The sequence below is a fragment of the Temnothorax americanus genome, unplaced genomic scaffold (genome assembly GCF_048541705.1).
Source record: "Temnothorax americanus isolate GAGA-0224 unplaced genomic scaffold, ASM4854170v1 Scaffold34, whole genome shotgun sequence".
NCBI classification, from domain to species: Eukaryota; Metazoa; Arthropoda; class Insecta; order Hymenoptera; family Formicidae; genus Temnothorax; species Temnothorax americanus.
Window position 1 is genome coordinate 1,939,422 of NW_027509485.1, and position 24,953 is coordinate 1,964,374.

The 24,953-nt window shown below is 34.1% G+C and overlaps 1 protein-coding gene across 2 annotated transcripts in view; it reads right to left on the reverse strand.

The window, feature by feature from the left end:
* Dsx (transcription factor doublesex) overlaps positions 1-24,953 on the reverse strand; it is a 62,794-nt gene that overhangs the window by 31,598 nt on the left and 6,243 nt on the right. Inside the window, exons 3-5 of one of the 2 annotated variants that reach the window (XM_077413956.1) lie at positions 22,447-22,926; positions 21,298-21,334; positions 7,425-7,604 (exon numbers count right to left, since the gene is read on the reverse strand). In XM_077413956.1, coding sequence (XP_077270082.1) covers positions 7,425-7,604; positions 21,298-21,334; positions 22,447-22,722 — 493 coding nt within the window. In that variant the 5' untranslated portion in view covers positions 22,723-22,926. The remainder of the gene's footprint in view (positions 1-7,424; positions 7,605-21,297; positions 21,335-22,446; positions 22,927-24,953) is intronic. The other variant, XM_077413957.1, reaches the window with a different exon arrangement.

Consider the following 24,953-nt stretch of genomic DNA (forward strand, 5'->3'; position numbering starts at 1 on the left):
TATGTTATCCAGTGCATGATCACTAGACTACACTTACGCAAGGTCAAACGTCTCTCCAGTGATTCTAACACGTCATAAGTGACCAAGATTCAACGCATAATACGCAATAAGTCCCGCGATATACTAGCTATCCGTAATGATATTATCCAATATAGTATTCTCAATAAAACGCAAAAATTTTGTTCTTTTGACGCGATAAATTTTATTGATTCTGTACAAAAAACAATATTAAAGCACGAATGTCGAGAAACCCTCTATTTTATGACGTTTAGTTTACTTATCGAGAAGAACCATCAAAAAATTCTTTGAAAAATATTACAGCTAATGTTTCCTATACTCTGATTTTTCTGAGAATTGTGATATTAAAACCATTGTATACATTTATACACGGAAAATACGCCACGGCCGATAGATGCAACGCAAAGATTAGCAATGATGCGGCCGACGCGGCAAACAGCAACATCACGAGATATTTTCGCATCACGTTGGTACGTATTGCATACGCGTCTCGGTTATATCACGTCAAGTGGACCGATCGTAAGCGCTAAGTATCCATCTAGCGCGTGCCAAAAGTGTCTCTGGAGGTGTATGAAAATATATTTTCGCGTCGCAGCATGAGACGACTGTTACTCGCTCGTATGCACGAACACGCGTGCAACGGATACGTGTGTGTGTGTGTGTGTGTGTGTGTGTGTGTGTGTGCTTTCCTATCAGAGTGCTATCGCAATCGTTATTCGCACCCTTTTACGCGGCGTAGCCGTGCGCGACCGCAGTAATCGGTAATTATCTTTACAGATTTTTATTGTTTATTATCTTCATACAGTTAACACTTATGGAATTGTATTAATCGCGCATTAAACGCGACATTCTGAACGATCCGATTTCCCTCATTAGAATTCATGTAGCAAACGAATCATCGATAAGTCTATTCGATTTGCTTTTTCTTCAGCGACTTAGGAGCGATTGGATGCATTTTAATTATATCTTTCCCGATATAGTCGTGTTGGCATGCAATTATCGTACGCATTAAATTACGAATAAGCATAATTTTTTCTACGCTATGTCGGTCGCGATAACAAGCTGTTTCGCGACCTGGACTTGAAAGCATCGGAGAAATGCCGTGTTCGACTTTAAACCGATTTATATACATTGCAAAACGTTATGCTTTTTTTAATTTTTTGCAATCCAAATTATTTCTCATAAATAAGCGATCAAAAATATTTCGTTTTTAATTTTATTTAATTGGCGATTTATTAATTGCAGCAATTTATAGAGATCCCGAAAACATAATCCGCGTATCAATTGCAATACTTCAGGAACTGTGCAAGAGATTATTATTGTGAAACATCAGTAAATTTAACAAAACTTTGAAAAATTATTTTAAATGCCCACAATTAAATAATATCGTTGTAATGTGCTTATTTCACACTTATGTGAACTATGGCATCGACACGTGGGAAGTAATTAAGGTGTATCATACGCGCATTAGTATCGCTGACTTATTATTTACATTACACCAGACTGGTGCTGCTACCTCTGCGCAGGTACTACTCTTATGGCAAAGCCATTCTTACTTCTTCACGAGGAGCGTCATTAATCTCTGACACGTGCGCGGAGGTGTGGACATCCGCTATTTAACTGCAAGTGTCATTCCGATGCGTTTAGACTTGTCAGACACGCGTGCATGTTGGTTATACGTCAAATTAGTCAACGAAATATGCACGTGTTTTTTTTTTTTTCTTCAGAGAGGTAATACGATTATATTAATTAGGATATCCCCATTTATCAAATATATTTCCGCAAAATTCGTATAAATAAATCACGTTTGGAACGTTCCAAAATTATACATTAAGCTAAATTAAAATGTATATTTGACCTCTTGACCTAGTTCTTTTTATTTATATATATACTTTAACCAACTGACGACTCTCACTCAAGCACTTATTATAGATAGATAGATATGCATTCTTTGCACTACATGCTAATATTAACATGTTATTATAATATCTAGTATATATTAATCTTGTCACACACAGTATTTGATTCCCGTATAAATTCACATGTTTTATATGCCCCGTTAGTAACAGTGCGTAACCATGTGCTTAGTGAGACGTGAAGCCGTTAATCGTCCACTTGCTCATACCATCGTCGCGTCGTTGGAATGTCGCTTTCCGCATAGACTTAAATATAATTATCCAACCGGGCAAACAAGACTGAGATTGCATTCATTCTTTTGCGATGTTTATTCCAAAACAATAATAATCAGGATTAACGATATAATTTAACGAAATGCGCGACGACTAATTAGCAAGTCTGTGAAAGATAACGAGTCTGGGTTTGATCATAAATTGTGAATTTGATAACAACAATAATTAGTAATAATATTGATATATATACTTTTATACCACTAGTGTATTTCAAACAGTCATGTGAACAATTTATGTATTTGAGGTAAATTCACGGAGGTGACACAGTTGCTAAAGGAAAAACAGGTATGTAATGTGTTAAGCCAATTGACTACTGTTTGACTCTACTTGACCATTATAAATCGCTTTTAGTTTATTTATGGAAAGGGTTTAGCGCCTTAAGACATAATCTAATTATATATATACACTGAAAGAAATTTATTAAATTTCTTTGAATTTAGTTTCCTTAATTGTAATCCTATATTGTAATACTTATAATGACAATTTTATAATAAAATCACAAGCATAAATTCGCCAATACTTCTTTGAATTAAAGAAACTAAATTCAAAGAAATTTATTTTCTTGCAAATAATAAATTTTTTTCAGTGTATATATAATTAGATTATGTCTTAAGGCGCTAAACCCTTTCCATAAATAAACTATAAGCAATTTATGATGGTCAAGTAGAGTCAGACAGTAGTCAATTGGCTTAACACATTACATACCTGTTTTTCCTTTAGCAACTGTGTCACCTCCGTGAATTTACTTCAAATACATAAATTGTTCACATGACTGTTTGAAATACACTAGTGGTATAAAAGTTTTAATTGTCGAAATTAAAAAACAAAATTAAAAATTAAAAAAGTATTGCAGCTACAAGAAATGATTTCAAATATTTTTTATGCAAAGGACGAATCCCCGAATTCGTAAGAAAATATGTGATTGAAAAATAGCGCGGTGAGTTCAAAACATAAAAATGCAATAAAAAAACATTTCAAAGTTTAATTTTTAAAATTATATTTTCAACACGGGGGTAAACTTACACGACTAAAAAGATATAACTATAGCATAAACACATAGATTAAACCTAACGGCTTCAGCTTCACGCGATAATACGTCGTACGAAGTAATTATTTATACGAGGCTGTGTCATGAAGCTTATTAGATACGCGCATCACATGTTTAATTGCAAGATCTGTGGCAATGATACTAATCGTCAACAACTTTGGTGTTGAATGCGACACGGTGCAATAGTGGCGTTATTTCAGCGCTGCCGCAAATCGTTCGTCGACCGTTAAATAAAAGTATCTCGCAACGGTTCTGGGCGAATAGTCAATGATCCGGAACCAAAGCGATTTACGATGAAGGAGAGAAGGTTTTATACGAGTATCGATTATCCACAGTCATAATTAGCAAGAAACGTATATTTTTCTTTGACGCCTTAGGCCGCTCCTGACTTTTTTTGGGATAAGACAACCGGATCTGCTATACGCATATCTTTAATAACCGATTAATCATTTTTTTCCCCGCGAGCTTGAGTCTCTTATTATATAAAAATTCTTATCAGAATATTCAAGTGGTTTAACGAACATCGTTTAACAAACTCCGTTTAGATGCTCATTTATATTATTTTTATTATTTTTACGCGTAGCATATTCTTTACAAAACACGGAAGTCAGCGAAATAGAATATCGACTTTAGATGTAGGTACTAAAATCAGATATAGCTAGCAAAGATCATTTTCGTTTACGCTGGCTGTTATCCAATAGTAAAATTAAGCACTCGCGTTGGAGAGTTGAGACAAGTATGTAACGACGCGACGGCTACATTATATAATTGCAAAAATATACGGTAGGCGATTCCTGCTTGGCACGGTTCGTATATTTACTGCGGAGTGTTATAAGTGTGGTAATATGTTGGGGGAGAGTGGGCACCCTTGAACCACGTTTTTTCAAATCACATTAAAAATGATTTTTAATAACTTCATTATAATATAAATGAGACTATTCGATGTTTAATATAATAAACTTTGTTTGTAAATGATTTAAGAAGTAAATTTTCAGAAATATTTTGCAAAAATAATGATATTTCGAAATGCTGCGTTTTTCACAGTGGACCAAAAGCGTGGGGTCGATTGAGCCATAGCGTAGGGTACACTGTGACATGTAATGTAAAAGGTAAGGTATTCTGTGACACATAGAAGAGATCTAATTGAAAACTGAAAACAAAGCCTCACAGCGACTCGATTACATGTGATCTGTAACTAAAAGGTGAAAAAAAGAGAAAATAAGCGTAGTTTTGTAAGCGTGGCACAGAGGATCCCATCAACCTGCGTCACATTGGACCCCACCGAACATCGATATAACCTCACTTTAATAGAGATCAACGAATATTGCCTCATAGCGACTCGATTACATGTGATCTGTAACTAAAGGGTGAAAAAAAGAGAAAATAAAAGTGTGGAGATGATTATCGATGGAAATTATTTCATTTTATAGGAAAAAGTGTAGTTCTGTAAGCGTGACACAAAGGACCCCATCAACCTGCGTCACATTGGACCCCACTGAACATTGGTATTATTTATCATAAATATTTCAGATACAAAACAATTAAACGTTTTTGTACGCATTTTGGTATTGAACCTAGATCCCGACGAACGTCTTATGGATTTTTTTTTTACTGTAGAATCCTTAGAAATTTATACATATCAAAAAGTTATGACAAGTAAAAATTTACTCTGCAAGGCTCCAATTACATATCTGCCTTTAACTAAGGTATATATGCTTATTTCGGCATAATTTTTTGATGGAAGTTATATGTTTTGAAAACGAAAGTTTTCATACCCACCGTCACTATTTTGCAGAACGTTAATACAGAAAACTCGCACTGTCACATTGGACCCCGTGGCTCAAGGGAGCCCACTCTCCCCTACTTTTATGTAACAATGATAATAATATGTTACTTTTGTACGTCAAGGAGTCCGGTTCTAATAATATAGACATACGCAAAATGTATATATTATTGGCAACATTCAAGTTCAAAAACTAAATATTTTTAATTCGCAGACGTAATTTTTAAATAAAATGCTTTATCAACGAAGCAGATAATGAAAGTTAAATGAGTTGAGTTAATCCGTTTATTTATTATTCACCTGCACCTAGATTCTCTCACTAATTCTCACCTGTTTTGCAATAACATTATTTCTTATTTCGATTGTCAAGTCATACACAATCGTCAATTATTTTCAAGCAACGTTATTGATTGATGGTGCAAGAGAAGATCTTCAAGTGTAGAAAAACATCAATAGCCACGCATTATCGGCCTGCTTTGCCATTGCATGTACTGCGAGAATACAATGAAATTAAAAATGTTTGGCGTGTACGTAAAACTTGCGCGTTTAAACGTACCGCCGCAACACCAAACAGGTTCTCACATTTTTGCATGATCTTCGTGACATATCGAGGCAACATCTTCTGTGACGAGATCAAAATTGTTTCTTCTGAGGCGAGAAAAGACTTTTCGTTGACTTTTCTGGTATTTTTCTTCTATAGCTTTCTCAAGATTATCTTCACGACGAAGACATTAAATAATTTTGCAATCAAGCACTTTATAATAATTAGCAAGGCATCAGTTTTCATCGGAATATAATTATAAATAATTTCCACGGAAACGTATTTTCCTACGGATGTCAGGTGTACGCGGAAATAGAATTTTAATCGTATCGAAGTTGGCAAAATTCTTGAGAGAAAAAAATAAACATGTACCTATAATTCATAGTTAACGTTTAATCACAAGTATTTTAGAAAATGTCGGATTTTATTTATCGCAATGTTTCTTCTGCAAATTTTTTTTCCGTTTTGTGTTCAGTATAGCCATATAAGATGGAAATTATAAAACACAATACAATTTCTTCATTTAAAAAAATTGTTCCGCAATCTTTTAAATATAACAGCAATAAGATTTTCAAAATTTCAATACTTATGCTTTTAATATTTATATGCCAATTTCGATTTATTATTCTGACATCGGCAAACATTAAATATATCTTCTTGTTGCTGGTTCCCAATTAAGTTTGTACCAATTCTTGAGGGCACAAATTTGCATTAGAAAATATATTGCTGAGCTTCTGGCTTAAATTTAATCAATTTTCTTTATTACTCCATTCATATGGAGGTCATAATTAGTATTTTTTATCAAGAAGTAATCAAATTTAATTATAAACTACAAATAATTAGAAGAGTAATGCTAAGTTTCAAAATTTAAATTTTCGATTATATGTAATTCAAGGTGGAAATAAATTATATTTAAATAAAAATGGAAAACATATAAAATATATAATTATGAATAAAAAAGTTATATTTTGCACGATATTCCGGCGAATAATTTTCAACTGACGAATTATAGCTATAAGACAGAAAAATTCAAGTTAATATTTCTATAATATTGAATTTATTATGTAGTTTTATATTTATTTCTATATAGTAATAAATAAGAAAAATTCTTCATTTTTAAATTTAAATATTTTACATTTAATATATATATATATATATATATATATATATATATATCATTATTTGCTAGAAAGTTTATCATTTATTTTTGTGTAATAAACATATTTTTTAAGGCTCCTGTTCACTCATTGCAGTTATCTTGGATTGACATCAGAGCGAGAAAATATATCATGAAAATTCTTGCAACATACACTAAAATAAAAATATTTTTCAATAAAATAGTGTAATCGATAGAATAAACTTATAAAATGTACCAAAAAACTACCCTTTTGTTTGAGTAATTAATAAATAACCCACATGTGTCGAATTAAATTGTATCTAATCTGGTAAGAAAGCAAGTTGTTTGACAGCTGCCGAATTGAAATAAATATTTGCTTTTACATATTAATTATAACAAAATGAAAATCTTCGATATTTTAACACACTGCGATATTTTAAATATAAAAACACTACTCTAAAATGAAAAATGACGCTGTAAGTTGCAAGAATAATTTTTCACGTTATTTTTTACGTCTTATTCACAATTTTGCCAAGTGTGATGGTGTCAACGCGGACTTGACAATCGAGCCAGCAGAAGCCTTAAATATTTAGGTCGTATGTAATACTTCTAAATCGATGATTTAAAAATTAAAAAAAAAATTTTAATACATGCGTTTGATACTGCTTTTTTCAAAAAATATTTTCTTTTTCTTTACCTTGACGGAAATATTTAAAAAAATGTCTCACCTCGAGAGATGTTAGCATCAAATTCCCAAGCGGCATTATGTGTAATTCCCGCGTCCAAGTCATAGGCACATTTGTTGAGGCTGGTTAAGATATACCACATCTTTAAAGGATCTCTCAAAACCGCGAAATCAGACATACGTATCTTCAGCAGAGTATAGTTTATTAAAACGTGCAAGTCATCTGAAATTCAACAAAGATTCAAACGTGAGAGAAAGTTGCTGTATTCATGCATATGTATACATATATGTAGGTATATGAGAATAACTGTATCTCTCTCCATGGATATCTGAACTGAGGGAATTTGTGGAGAGGGTTAATAGTGGATTAAAGATAAATGGAATCTAAAATCAAACAGAGTCGCGGACAAATTCTCCGATAGTTACGTTATGATATATTAGACACTGCGGCAACCAATAGTGGCGCATCTAGTCCTTGTGGCTCCGCCCACTAAAGACTCCCCGGATCGTTTTTAAAATAAGGAAATGGCCCCTTGCCTTTCGTGCCCTCACCCCCGTCCATTCTTGAACACCATCACTGCCCCACTCCCAGCTAATGTCGATAGCTCCCTTTTCCTCCCTCTATCGCTGCGAAGCCGACCCGTACGACCCAGCGGAATAGACAACGGCGCGATGCAGGTGCCGCGTCGCCGGGACGCATGGCGTTGGTTCCCTCCTTTTACGCGCCCAGGTGTACCTGGCCAACCACGTGCTGCTATGCGCGCGCGTGTGCATATGACGAGAGCGAGAGAGGAAGAATAGAGAGCGATGGGAGGAGCCGAGATGGGGAAGAGTTCCGGGGAAAAAAACGAGAATATGGAGAAGGGATTTAGCAGCGTGACTTTCGAATTCGCGCGCGCGTTTTAACTCATTGAACTATGATACTACTGCCACTACTGGAAAGAGCACACACATATTCCTATATATCAAGAAACACGGTAGTATTTCGCGCCAAGTGATGTACACGCAGCAAGAAACAGAAAAAGGAAAAAAGCTGCTACCCAAAATCTCTCTTTCTCTTTCCGTTTCTGTTGTCCAAGCATTTATTGTTCGCTCTTTCGAACTTTCACCAGGCGACGCCATTTTGCATGGGATGCACTATAATACGCGAAAAGAAGGACATCGCAATATAGCGAATATAACAGTCTACTGCAGTCTATTATTATCCGCTATTAACCCTAAACTCTAAAGCAGTCGCGTAGATGATGATTTAGCCTTTTAATATTTCATTCTGTCCGTAACTTAAATCACTAGCAAATTAAGAATCAAACTCCCTTGACAAACAAACTTGATAATATGCAATATACTTATTTAAGACAATAATACTTATTAGAAAATTTTAAGTATTGTTTTGGAAACACGCTGCGAAATTGGGCTTTTAAGAGACTCAAAAAAACTCACTGACATTGAGACTTTCCCGTTTACAAAACTGGAACATTAAATTTATAATTAAATTATATAAACATCACATTTTATAAGCTTCTATACGTATGACTTCTCCCTCCTGTTACATACTTTGTGATAAAGATTGTTCTCATATATCAACCAAAGGGGAACGCATTATCGCATTTTAAATCCACTCTCGTTACTATGCAATTCTCAGTAATCTACGCTCGTGTTATCGGCGACAGGATCGATTACGTAATATGAGGGGAGTTACAAATGATATCATTCGGTTCCGTGAACAGCGCGATAAAACAGATGTGGCAGGATGAACGCCTGTTGTGCATATCTCATCATGATACGTTTATATTTATTTCTTATCCGACCGAATCTTTTCGCAGAAGAGAAACGGAGAAATGTATATAGCTAAAATTCGGGACCGATGAAATAATCCCGATAATATTTAGATGTGTGTCTCTCTAGTGAAGATATGAGTATGTTGCGCTATGACGTTATGAATGACTGTCCGTACTCTTTGATTATATTAATTGACCCGTCTCGTAACGAAGAAACACGATCCATTCGTGTAACATATTGGTTAACAGGAATAATTTTATATTGTAATCAATATTTAAAGTATCTTTGACTGGTCTTAGCTTCTTCGCTATTATCATAATCTTTTTTTACTATTAAATTTTTTTTATCCTACTATTCCGAAGTTATATGTTATATTTACAGATAAATCCACAACTAGTAAACGAGGACGAACAAATGCGAATGAACAACTTATTTCAACGTGCGAACGCGGCGACATAAATTCTTAATCTTACAAAAAAATATATAGACAGTGAAACAGTGAGATATATGTTTGATATCCTCACGTTAGTTTAAAAACGAGAAAAGACTTTGAATTTTAAAATCACATACATATACATTGGCATACGGCGAATGTTTTGCGAGGTAATTATTAAAATCCAAAAGGTATAAGAACATATCTATAAAATAGAAAAAAACTACAAGATCTGCAACATACGTAGCAAAAACGACACATTGACATTTGGAGATGATATAATGGATTAGTATCTAATTACTGCTTAATTAAATGAAAAGTTATCACATGCATGAAATTAATCTCTATCAGTTAATATTTAAATACATGTAAACAAACACATTTTCTACATCCAAACCTAGGTAATCTCATTCTGAGTGTAATCATTCTAGATGTAACCATTCGCTGATATCCTTCGAAAATCAATAAGATAAACAAATAATTATTTTTAAAGTCGTCAAAGCGTGCACTACTATGATAGAAAAAATGTTACCTTAAAACGTGCGATAAAAATATCATTAAAATCATAAATAAATAAGGAACGTGTGTACATATCTATTAATATCTATTTTTCGCTATCTTCTACAAAAAATAAAACCTATACAAACAACTGCCACTTGGATCAGATTCTTGTGATTGCACCAAGAAAACTGGGAATTTAACTGGGAATTACAAAATTTTGAATTACCGAAGGATGTAGTTAGACTAGAACTAATATCTACTAATTTGTCGTACACGAATCTCATACGCAAAAAATGTAATAAAAATGCGATAAAATAATAAAAATGTTTCATAAAATTATGCTATAAGTATAGTGTTATAACATTATGTTAAGTACCACTAAAGCTATTATTATAGTTGTGACTCATTTTTGACTTTGCTATATACCTATAATAAAGTGTATAACATGTATTTCAACTAGATACTTTCAAAATAGACATGTGCGCAAGTCTCTTAAAAATGCGATGTACTAGAAAAACAACTTTATTAAATCCAATTTTGAATTTGAAGATATAAAAGATATATATATATATATATATATATATATACACATTCATATTAAATAAATAAATAAAGAAACAAAATAAAATGTCTGTTATGGTGTTTCATTAATATAATTCTGCTGGAGCTGCTCTTTTCGTACCCTTTTAATTCTTTGACCCGATGCGCGCGATAAGTATCGTGTCACCTGTTGTACCGTCTTATCGTCGCAATTAGCGTTAGATCATAAAAAAAGTAGTAATTAGCCAGCTTCGATCTGTCCGGCCAACAAAGACGATTATGCGAGTTTTATAGCAGTGGACTCTTTGATCACACGAGAGCGCTCGTTAAATTGGTGCCGCGTCAGTTTCGTCCTTAACGAAGGCAGAGCGCCGCCGACTTTGTTAGATCCTCATAAAACGTCGTGTTCCTCAACCCGTGCCACGAAAAATTTCTTGGGGTCGGAGTGTACGTCGTAAAAAACTAATAACTATGAAACGCGCCGCTCGTAAAACTGTTTCCGAGACCGCGGGATCAGCATGAACGTTAACCCGAAAAATCTGAAAGTTCGATTCTACGTGGTGAATCGTGCCGCCAGCAAACTTTAATCCCCTAAGTCATTATTGCTTCTTGTTGCTATCGAATGTAAATCGTGTGCGTCCGACTCATATAAAAAGATCGTAAGACCTCCGGGCCGTCGTAAATCCTACTATTCTCGCGCTTGAACAATTTCAACATAAACCACCTCCAAAGTTACATGACTCAAAGAAAAATAACGCGCAATGAAGTAACTTGAAAGGAAAAAAAACAGTTGCTACCATTCACACAATATAAGTTTCTTTCTTATATAAGCAACTCAAAAGTATTTTCATCATTACGTTCAACTATTCTAATACTAATCGTAATAAAACGTAATAAAACCCTTGCGTGTCAATGATAAAGGTATTCGGCAGCAGGTAGAGCAGTAACGATCATTTTTAACACGTTGACACGTTAGACGAGAGGATCTGCGTATTTCGAGCTCGTCACGGACTAGGAGCTCGTATTGCACAGTCAAACGTGCCTCCCTCACATATGGATGGCGGCTCGGTATAACGTTGGCCACGACATTGCATCAAACACAACATGCAGGGGTTGAACAAGCTTTGTAGCAATGATACCGTTGTGTCACCGCGCGTAATCGAAACCAAGCGTCGCGTCGCCGTCATGATACGACTGAGGGTTCGTTTCGTCGATGAGGAGCGTGTGTGACACAAACGCAACCTAACCATAAATATAAGCCAAATATGTGATCTATATAAGCTATTTATCAATTTAAAATAATTAATAAAAAACAATCTAAAAAATAGGTGTAATTTCAAATATTTAAAATTAAAACAAATATTTATTTTTACGCGGGAACAAGAACTAAAACATACGTCAAACGTCAAACGGCAAATAGGTCTCTGATCTATTGATAAATTTGGGGAAAACGCTCGATTATCGATTATCGACTGGGCGCGGAAAATAATTCCACAATACTATCCTCGCTACCACACTATTTCCATAAATATAACTGAAGTCTCTGCAACAATTCCTCTGTCGCCTATAAAAATAGTAAACGCGGAATCGCAATAAGTTCCAGCGGAAAGAGTCAAAAGAACGGTCGTGAACGCAGCGGCTTTTACGAGACACGACATTTCGAAAGCAGTAAAATTCTATCCTGTCAAGCGTTCGCATAAAATTCTTGCTCGTCAGCCACTGTGGCGCAAACTCAGAGGGTGTAAGGAGCGTGCTCTCGATTCGCGAAAAGAAGAGAAAGAATAGATGTAATCGTAATTTCGTCGACCGCTTAGGCAACATGGGTAGCGTTAAAGAGGATAACGTTGTTTCTTCGTTAATGTCACTTATGTGTTTGTGACTGTGTAATGTCGTATTACTCGCAACTATAAAAGTGTAAAATAAACGGTCCCCGCCTCCAAATACATAGACAAACGTCTTTCTGTATTAATCAAATGTTGCGCTAGTATTCTTTTACATATCTATGCATATATAAGATACATCTTATGAAAAATAAGCGGTGCAGCCTCCGTTTTATGCCTATCTACATCTATAAAATTCATGCCTCTTAATTGTTGGCTGGCCATAAAATTAAATAAACAAATAGAAGAAATAGTTAATCGTAATTGCATGTCGAGAAGTGTTCGAGATCCCGAAGCCCTCCGACGCTATTGTACATCTTCTCGGCGTTTTCTCCGAAATGAACCAAATTGTTCGTGAGTCCGTGCAATGGACTTCGCGCGTTCAATGTAACGAGAGAAAATATACGGTTGATAATTAAAGTGTTATCCGAAACGTATTCCCTCCTTTCCCTTACGCTCGTATCCTACATATTCTTCGCGACGTTATTAAACTCGTGTTACGTGGACGAAGCCATCCTGAATCTCTTTCAAGAGAATTAACCAAACATTATTAACAATCAAAGTAAATTACAGTTCACCGAACTTTCAATAAAGAAAATGATGACATGTTTTACAGGTATAGAGACGAAGTAGTTGTGCACGTATTACTACTACTAAAGTAACGTTGTCTACCGATGCGCGAACGACGTACAATGCAGAACGAGAAAGAGAGAGTGACGCAGACGAGGCGACGAAAGCGAGACGAAGAAACCATAAACACACTCGGAGACTGCTCGAGATGCCGCGAAGATCGTTGCCCTCTCGGAAGAGAGAAGGCGAAGGTCGTAAAGATTTTAGGACTCTTTGGACACGCGAAGTTGGCTCGCGCGACGATTCGCGAGAATGAAAATGAAGCGTCCTGACCCGCGTTTCCACCGTAAATTCCTTCGTTCCTTGAACGTTTCTCGTGATTCGCATCGAGTAAGCATCGACCAAGAGGAATGACATATAAGAAGAAAAAGGGATGTATCGCGCCACGACGAACACTCGTACACGTGCGCGCCTGCAAGTGTGCATTGTCGTCAGATCGTTGTCAACCACTGGGCACCATAATATTTTATGACATTTTTGTAATAGTGGTAGGCTGCCTCGCACAGAGAAAGAGATACGAGAGGGGAGAGAAAGTGACAGATCATTTAACCCCGTGCCTCGTAAAAGAGAACCGGCTCGACTCGCTAGACTGTGACCAACTTTACTACCCACCCTGTGCACCCTCCTTCCTATCGAAGTGGCCCTGCTATCAGGTGGCCAAAGCATATCCCTCTACCCGTGGCTAAACCACCCTCAAAACCGCTTCAATATATGCGGCTTATACATTTATAAGCGACTAAAAATCACACATCAAGATTTCGCTTTTTTCGATTTTTCAATTACTCGATTGATCCATCTATTATTCCGCAGGAAAAGATATTTATAAAACTTGTGAGCAAAATCTGATAAGACTTGTTAAAAAGATATCTTAACTTAGTAATTTCTAAAATCAAGATACATAAAAACTAATTCTAAAAATCTTCAGCAACATCTGTTAAGAATTAATAAGCATTATAAAAAAATAAATTCATAATGTAAATGATTTTCAACTAATCTGATAAATTCTATCAATGTATCGAATGAGAAAACCAAACACGCAACGTTATAAATACATAAAACGACGCGCTACGATAGTTTACTGCCAACAATAGGCACGGCCGAATGACAAACATTTTGAATTGAACAGATTGCTTTTACAGCTTTCTGCACCGTCACGCTTGATCAGTGAAAAACGTAAGGGATACCCAAAGTTTTCTTTCCCTCAGGATAAGAATATGCGACAACAAGGAAGCAACAAAACGGAGTCGAGAAGGAGACAAAAACCTCCGTTGTATCATCGCAATGTCTAACGTTAAACGAAAGTGAAAAATCGATTTTTTGTCGGTGCGCACTGTAGATTATATCGTCGCCAGCAAGTCGTAACTTTCGCATCAGTGACATGACGATGGTAATAACTAAGATCGGGACAAAGGGTGGTTTCATCGTGAGAGAAGGAGAGATGAGTCAAACTTATGTGGGAACTCGACTTGCTAACGCGAAGGATTCGCTTAACAGGCTTTTGACGCTCGCATTATAATCGTAAAGTCAACGAAGCAAAAATCCTGCGATCATAATCCATACGAGATGTTGATTTGTCGAATCGTATTTTGTACATTTGTCACAGATACGACGATCTTATATTATATTATGTATGATACTTTTATCTTGGCAAATTTGAAACAAGTTCAACACGAAAGTCATATTAAATACAGTCTCATGTAAAACTTTTTTAAATTTAACATAATTATCTACATTCTTCTATTTAATGTACTGTAAATAGAAATATACTTCCAATTAAAAAGATATTTGTAGCTCCTGAAACGCTTTATCGCCTTTATCGATACATTATTTCAAAAATCATAGTGAATCAATCACGTTAAAATGTATGAAAACTGTAACTATAATCCGTAATATAATCCGCGTCGATGTTCGTTAATCGCAAATTATACTCTCTTTATCTTCAACGAAATGTTCACTTCTGCATGTAGGCAGCCATTATTCACCTCGAACTAATCGCAAACTTATTGCCTGTTAATAGTGTTTATACGATAAAGCTATAAAGCAAAAGCCTTGTGTGCGGCTTGCGCGTAGGAATGGCTACAAATATCTTGATCAACTGGATAAATAATTCATCGCAGCAGTGATAATTCATGTAGCATCAAAAACTGAACTAATTTTGACACAAAGATATTACATATTACAAAAAGCTGTATATGTAAATTAGCATTATAAATAACAGCGAAAAGAAAATATCAATGAAAGGTATCACGTTATCAGAAAATATAAACATATAAAGACTACATAACTAAGATAAAATAAAAAATATATTAATAAATAGTAATAATATGAATAAGAAAAAAATTCATATAATTTCATATAAAAGTGCGTATTTAAATGCATTATTTAGACCTTTACAAATTCTTATCCTAATACAATTGGTCTTGTTAGTTAATTAATATGTAACACAGTTTCATAGCTTAATAAATTTTGTTTGTGTTCACGAAAATTTCAAAACAATCGCTACCTACCTGGGATAAGAGGCAACTTGCTAAGTACCGTGGTCGATAGATTGATCCCTATAAACTCAATGCCGATACGAGGCCCGTATAATATAACAGTTATTCTTAAGTCAGTATCGATTATTACACACAATTTAGGTAGTCTTTAGACTTAATATAAGGCAGCAATAAAATTACATTTTAATTAGAATTCCATGAAAACCTATGTCTTAACATCAGGCTGTATTCGAGAAAATACACAAATATTTGGTAATAGTCTAGCAATAAGTACATGAATGTATTACACTACTTAAGGATTCCTACGGTAATATCTAATCAAAACCTAAGTATATCTTTGCAATCCCTGAAACACTACTTTTTCGTTTTTTGTTCTTTTACTTCTAATGTTGCAATAATACTCCTATTATTGTAACATAAAAAAATCTGAGAATGTCATAAATGCCATTTCAAAATGGCACGTGCATCCTTGGAAATAGCAGTTCTATTTTTAGAGCGTTTCGTGCAATAAATCCATTCTTCTCGGTTCGATCAAAAAATCTGCGAGAATGATTATCGAATTTTGTAAGTGGTTAGTCTAAACGAAATGTCATCGCACGCTGGCCAAGCAAGAAAGGAAACCGACACCGAGATTTACGAGAGAGTGGGATTTTCGGTGAGGTCTACCGAAAGGGAGTTAACGATCGTAAAAATCTCAATGATGATCAGTATAAGAATACGAGAGTTCTCTCCGTTTCGTAACCGATACCGCAAACGGTATCTCTCCGATTAACTTTCCGAGAACGGTAATGAGGGTGTATTAGTACATATAAAACACATAATTATAAAAATCCGTAGTTTAGGTTTCTTTCTTCAAGACATATCCTCCGAATTTCATACTCTAACTAATTAAACTAGCAACATAATCAATAGTCTCGATAAAAATGTCTATCGATTAAGACAATTTATTGTGTTCAATTGTATATATATATAAATTATACGAAGGTATGCCGAGTGCAAGAAACAACAAACTTCCTCTTTAACTTAATTATCACGTAAAGCAACGAACACGCGCCAATTTCATAAGCCACACGTAGCTACTCCACGTAGGAATAACGACGCGTTATTGAAAGCCCGAACTTAATATTTTGAAATACAAGCTCGTAAAGCCAAACTTTACAATCCCCATATACTTGTAATCACCTCTGGAGTATAACACCTCTACAACGCCATGGCGTGATGCCGACTTTCCGTATTATCGGGTGTCGCGCCACTTTCCCATTATCACTGATCACGATAATACCACAAGGATGTGCCCATGTTAATTTCGATGATTAACTCCGGTGATGGTTAACCCGCGCACGTATACGCTGTAAATTAATTAGCGCGCATTTATAGCCGATTCTGACAATGCACTTCGGAGCTTACGTAAGCATAAGCGAAATTTCCGGTGATGTTTCGTATACAAAAATGTGAATTATCCTTATCTCTGAAATTATTTTCGAAAACGACTCAAAAAATAATTACTTCACAAATCAAAAGAAATTACGTAAACAAAAACGCCATGATAGGAGAATAAGTTCAATGATAAATGTACCGTTCACGAAAATATCCCCTTCTTTCCACCGCATTTCTTTGTTCTCATAAAAAGACTTAACAATCCCGTCGTGGTATTATCCCAGTGAGAAGTTGTAGATGCATTGTGTATACATTGCTCTCTCTCTCTCTCTCTCTCTCTCTCTCTCTCTCTCTCTCTCTCTCTCTCTCTCTCTCTCTCTCTCTCTCTCTCTCTCCCCCTCTCTCTCTGTAGAAAAGAGAATCACGTTGTCAATTCAGGTTTAGTGGTTAGCTCTGTGCACAAGCTTTCTTCGCTTCCTTCAACCCATTTCGGGAACAAACTATTTCGTCCAGGAGTGAGCAAAATAACGATAACTTTTAAAAACGAGCTGGATCGTAAAAGCAAGAGCGAGCTCCTAGGCTTCGGCTTTGGTTATAAGTTCGTATTATATTAGTCGAGTTCGCATGACCCGCCGGCCAATGCCGGCGCTCGTAAAACCAGGGTTAACATTAAGGTGGGTTGTCAAATGAAAGAGTGGCTTGAGTTTCGTTGGAATCCCTGTGAACGATGTTATAAGTACCTACGTTCGTACACTTATACACCAAACACTTTCCGAATTGGAGGCGACAGTGACAAACACGACGTGACGGCTTTCCGCATAAAGATTATTATTGAAGAGCAAAATAAAACGATTCCGACACAGTCGCTATCCAAAAAAATGTTCTTATCGTGTGAATCTCTGAATATTCTTTTCATTTATGACACACAATAAATGTGACTTTATTTATTTGCAAGCAAAAAATCCTAGCTAGCATACTTCGATTTCAAAAGCCACTCGATAAGAGAAAAATGAGGCAAGAAAATTGCGAGAATGTCGAACGTACTGGTCGATTTAGCAATCTCAGAGACAGTGTGAGAATTGTTCCTCCGTGAAAGACGATCTCTCTTTCTTCGTCGAATGACATTTTGATGCTTGTGTACGATATAACGGTTTAAAGTGTACGTGTGAGAGTAAGCAATAATCTTCTTTGCTTGAATGCACTGAATGCCGATCTTTGTTCCTAGATTCCGCAACGGAGGAGGTCTCACTATCTCGCTATTATATGTATAATTTATTCTATAATTATTTCGCTTCATCATAACCATAGAGCAGTACCAGAAGCGAAATGCACTTATTACTTTATCACCGGAGACTATCACGGTTCGTGAACTTTGACGTTCCATCGTTTTTTTTTTTTTTTTTTTTTTCGGAGGTCGCTCGGTAAAAGGCCGAATAACCGCCAAGAGTCATGCGTTTGCGTTCCTAACTGCATATGTGTACAACGTAAAAGTCGTGCGTAAATAACAAAATCCATGGATCGCCGATTCTCGCACTAAACTTACATTGTTTAGATCCTTTTTTGTGTAATAAACCGTTATGCACGCGCCCGATTTATATCGTTGAATTAAATTGATCAGCGCTAACCCGCGCGCGCAACGGTCGTCGGTACCCACACGAACTTATAAATAATTATATCATGCCATCGTCCCATGCAATATGACATATCAAAAGGAAGTATATCTTTCCGGTTGTTCCTATTGCAAGAAAATCTGTCCTAATGTCGGAGAAAAAGTTTCTTACGTAAAACGTAAGCAAACCTCTTTTAGCGGAAATAATTTGAACAATTAAAATAATTATTAGATTGTTACGCTCGTTTTATACAAAGCAATAAGTAGTGTGAAAAAGAGCCTACAATACGAGCTAAATAATAGGATGTCAACTTAATAAGTTATTCATATAAAAATTAAAAATAAAAGAGTAAGCGTTCCGAGTTAATTAATGATTGCCTTTCTATTTATGACGCTATTAAATTCTACTTTAACTTTCGTCAAAGTCATTCCACACCGAATGTTATTCAGGGTGTAACAGTTCTGATGTTGTAAAAATAAGTTAGAAATCACAATATATAATCAACATCGACGGATCACAAATATTTCTTTGCTCGCGATGCTATCTTTTCTATTTCTCTTATTCTTAACTATATTAACTTAAAAAAAAAAATATATATATATACATGCGACTGTGTAATTGGTATCTGTTGACAGTTAAATATCTTTCCTTTCTTGAATCTCAGTTATCTTAATATATTTGTCATCGACATAAAACAATTTCACTAACTTCAATGAAATGTGCCGGTCGACAATGAGCATGTTTTAATCACATACAGAAGCGTAAAAATCGGAAGCATAAAATTTTGAGCAATGTTTTATGCCAAATAAATTTTTAAACAACGTAGCGTTGAGGATGCGTTGTCTCTTAAAGGATTTCACAAATGCACGGAAGATGAGAGATACCGGAGTAGGATGTGTGCAACAGGTAGGCAATCTCAGTTTTCATCGCGTACATACATGTATGTACGTTCATCATGTAAGTGCAACAGAGCAAATAGATGATCAACATGACATATCAAGATATATTTCTGCGATATGAGTGTATATATATATATATAGATCATTTCAAAAACGTAAACAGTCCCGGAACATACCTCTGGACCTACATATATATATATATATATATATATATATACACTTAATAAAAATTTATAGATTTACTAAAAAATAACTTTTTATTAAGTTTATTTTATTTTTATTGAAGTTACAAATTATTTTATGTTATAAATACATTATATAGTAGCCATCAAAATTCAAGAAAAAGAAGATATTTATTTCTGTTAATAAATACGAATTACGATCGTGTAGATGTTATAATTTTGTTTCTAAGTTAATATGATTGAGAGAGATAAAAATAAAAAAGACTTACTGCGAATAAATAAGAAATCTTTGATTTAAGAAGCTGCATGTGAAATGTATAAAGATTTAAAAAAATATCATTTAGAGCAAACTACTTATAACTGTCGACATATTGATCTACTGTTCGAAAATACAGCCGAAAATAAATAACCACACACATGAGAAAAGTAATTGCGCTTTAAAAAATCTAAAACTATTTTAACAGAGAAAAGAACACGTTCAAAGTTACAAAACGTAGTTTTAATTCCTTGTACAAGAAATTACCTTATTTCGTTGCATATAGAGCATAACAAAATAATTCTTATTCAAATTAGCAAAAGAGCACAGTGCAATGGCAGACAATGTCTTGTCTATAAAATGTTGTATCGATTTAATAATTTGAGAAACTCGACAATGGTCATTAAGAAATACGGCTAAGCCGAGGACTAAACTAATAAATAAAAAGTATGTGTAACTGTTTATTTTTCGATTATTATTTTTATAAAGTTTATACGTTCATAAGATTTTCGAGATTATATCTTATTCAGAATATTTTCAAACATTGCAAATAATTACCAGAAAACGCTTAGAACAGCTTTCAGATTTATAGAAAACGTACGCGACTCGAGAAAAATGTATATTTTCGAGTGCATTGATCTGCAACAACTTATACGTGAAACTCTGATGACTCCACACAAGTCAATCTTATAATCATGATACTTGATTATAGCCTCATCGTTCCTACTAATCACACTATAAAATACCACTCGCATCGCGACGCAAAGGTCGCGATACTGTCGGCTAAATAATGCATTATAGGTGCCGATGCAGCTTATGCGAGGTATTCAAATGCCAGACGAATTTCATCTTGTATATAAGCGCATTGAATGACATAAAAGACCAAGTAAATTCGTGGCAATGTGACGCAACACGATTTTAGATTGCTGCAAAGCATGCTATCACTATTGAATAAGGACAGTTCACCGTGACTCGACATAGACATGGGATGTATTCTAATTTAATTTGTTGTGACACTCGCAGATAACATAAGTATTCCTCACTGCTTACATTAATTATGTAGTAACTATTCGCGGAATATTCTACAAATTATCTCAGAAATATTGCACAAAGATTGATAGAAAAAAAATATACAATGCTCTGGACAATGTAATTTGAATGATATCTCGTGTAATAAATTAACACAATGTGAGACAAATCATATATCTTCATTTGTATCATTTCCTATCTTTCCAATTTCTTTATACATGACAAAATAATTATCATTTGTCTCGTCTAAGCAATAAACATGCAATTTATTATATAATGTATAATAATATGTCAATATTACTTACTACACTTTTTTATGTGGGTCCAAGGCATTGGTCGTATCTGTTAAGAAAAGAATAATAATAATAGTAGTACACAGATGTATACAGTAGTATAAGAATACATTACGGTTGCGATATGTAGTACATTAGCATACAACATACAACAGAATTAAAAATTAAAAATCTGCTTGTTCTCAGATTTTTAATTTTTAATTTTGTTGTATTTAGGGATTAGTCGTTCAATTTTAATATAAAAAAAAAACAAATTAAAAATATAAATCAATATATCTCGAAACTTGTTTGTACAATTTTTTCCAAGTTACGAACTGAAACTTTTAAACTATTCATTTATAGATTTCATAAATTGAGTCTAACAAAAATCAAGAAACTAACAAATGTTTAGAAGTTTATAGTTGCATGATAATCCATAGCTGTTACACATTGCCAATCGATGTATAAATATATATGTATAACTAATATAGACAACCTTCTTATATCTAGATCCGTATCTAAATACCCGTAATAATTTTGACATAATATAATAAATTCTTATCAGTAAATGTTTTAATAAATATATAAAATTAATTTAAAACTATAAACAATTCGTAATGATATCAACTTAAAATCGCAGCTTATGTTGGTTATTTAATTATTATCAATATTATCGATAATTGCTTTAAATTTGCATTTGAGCATTTTCAAATATAAACTCTATTAAAATTTTTTCTTCAAAATTTTAATATAGAAATTAGATCTATAAGCTGCTTTCTAAAAGTGCACTAAATATTATGATGTATACTAAGGAAAAGGTACCAATACCCGAACATGTACCTATATCCGAACACCTTTATTATTTAGAAGTATATAACGCGAATTAAAATCAAAGATAAAAGTATTTTTTCTTGCAATTTGAAATTTCAGTTATAATACCCAAACGTTTATTTTCATAAATTTATATTTTTTTAAAGGTTTTAATAAGTGTTCGGGTATTGGTACCTTTCCATTACATCATGTAGAAGTACCTGTGTTTAAATTAAAATGTGATCAATAATAAAATGCACAAATATATCCCCAGTTATCGAATGAATATTTGATCAATTTTTCGGAACTGCCAATGTGTGTATGTGATTACAAGTTTCTCATTCAAGCTTGAAAGACAAAAATAAGACTAACCTCTTCAGGTGCTTTTTTTTCCTTGTTATCATTCTCAAGCGCTCGTTTCCTAGCTATCTTCATTGCCGATGATTTCTGTTCCGCAACAATTATATAGCATCTTAAACAATTGCAGTCTTGGAATGCACACCATCTCTTGTGTCCTTTGAGCAAAACGTTCTTCACTCCGTGACCTTCGCATCGCTTACATGTCGGTGACGTCCGCTCCTTTTTAGAACCCGTTTTAGAACAATCCGAATCTGTTGACGTAGATTCATTCTTTTTCTCTTTATTCATGACGTTCGCAGAGGACTCTTCAATATTAATAAACGGAAAGCCAATCTTCTTTTTCCTTGTCGCGATCTCTTGCCGAAATCGAAGAAACCGATTCCGTTGGATCTGATCTCGTTTAAATAAGATAACGGTAATTATTATCCGTTATCCTATGTATAGAGCTGTGTTCGCGAATCTTTCGTATCGCTATCCGTATAGCTCTACTTTCTGAAACACGCAAGAAATTATTTTGACCATTTTAATAAAAAAATAAAAAAAATAATTAAAATTAAAGAATTGTTAAAACTGTAGCAATATAATATAATACCTTAGCAAATAGAAAGCACGAAAAAAGAAGAAAAAGGCAATTTTATGTAAACATTTGACACTTACATCTAAATTCACGAGTCATGATAATACGGTAATATCAGCTGTATACATACATGCGAGTCAAGTATATAGCCGGTGTTTGTTCTATTTCTCTAATGATCGATGTATAATCAAATATCATACCTCGCCTGTGTACATTTATTTCTAGTGCAAAATAATTTTTAAAATCTATTTGCGCGATAACCAAAACTGTAATCAAAAGTTTGCTGACTCGGTCGATCTACAATATAATAAACGTTATTCAGGAAATAACGACACTTGGATTAAAATAATATAATGATGAGTATTCGTTTCTTTAAAAAGATGGCAATGATTAAATCTTCGATCAACTAAAATGCTGTAGTATGTAGAGTGTACAGAGTATAAAATAAAAACAATTGATAAATTAGATTTATATAGAATGAGTTCAATATGCACGTACAGAACGGCTAGTTCACCGAAACAAAAAGAACCCCACACACAATTTATATATAATAAGTGTGAAAAAAAAAACAGAAGAAAATTTAGAGGTAGAATTACGAAAAATATATCTCGAGATGATGCATATGACAAAAATGGCGCACCTTTCAAAACTAAACCGAAAGTGAATCCTACTAATCTGTCATTGACTTCCAACATAAACTAATACGATAGTTTGTGTAAATAAACAAAACAATTTCCGTCGCCAGCGAATAATTCAATATTATTTTATTTATATTCATAGTTTGTGTGTAAATTTATCTATTTTTTGTAACTGGCCCGGCACAGGATGTATTAAAAGCAAGCTAGCGACACCCGTGCAAACATTCTAATATCAATTAAGGCTCCTGCTCGATTGCCATCAAGTCCGTGTTAACAGTACATAGTATCACACTTGGCAAAATTGTGAACTACAAGACCTAAAAAATAACGTTAAAAAGTTAAATTATTCTTGCAACTTACAGCGTCATTTAATGTTTTATAGTGCAGTGTTTTTATATTTAAAATAATTGTCGTATGAGACAAAAACTCTCATTTTATTATAATTTAATATATGAAAGCAAATATTTGTTTCAATTCGGCAGCTGTTAAACAGCTTGTTTTCGTCCTTGATTAGATACAATTTAATTTGACATTGTGGATTATTTATTAATTACCCAAACAAAAGGGGAGTTTTTAGTATATTTTTAAGTCTATGCTATCGATTACAAACGCTATATTATTACATGCGTATCGACGTTAATTAAAATTGACGAAAAACGCGTTATAAGAATAAGGGGAATGTGATACTATGTCTTTGGATATGTTGTTTGTTCTGGAATATGTGCAACAACAAAATTCTGTAAGATTTATAACCATTCGTGTATTCAAGTCTCAAGATAAAGGATATCCAAGCCTGAAATGGGTAATGGATAAGTTCTGTATCTCTACAAAAATTATGATAAATCTTGACACGGCTAAAGCCACTATGAAGGACACAAGAGTCACGACCTCGTGAAGGTAAAGATACGTTTCTCCTGGCATCTCCGCAGATGGTTATGGTAAGGTGAGGTAAAAGATACGCCATACCAGAGAAATACAACACATCAAAACCTGTCTCATTAAACATTCGTGGCTTATCTAAGAACGAAAGATCGCAAATCACAGATAAAAAGAACGGCTAACTATCTCAAGTAGAGCAAAGTTCAGATTCCGCCGGGAATCGCGAAAAAGATGGGAATAAAAAATGATATTATTTAAAAAAAAAAACAAATGTGATATTTTAACATCAGTAAAAACGCAATCAATAATTAACTTAATAAATGATACATTCTGAAAAATTATATGGCAATTATATAATTATAGACAATAAAAATTTACTTTCGCAAAGCTAGTAGAATATTAATAAATAATAATCAAAGAAAAAA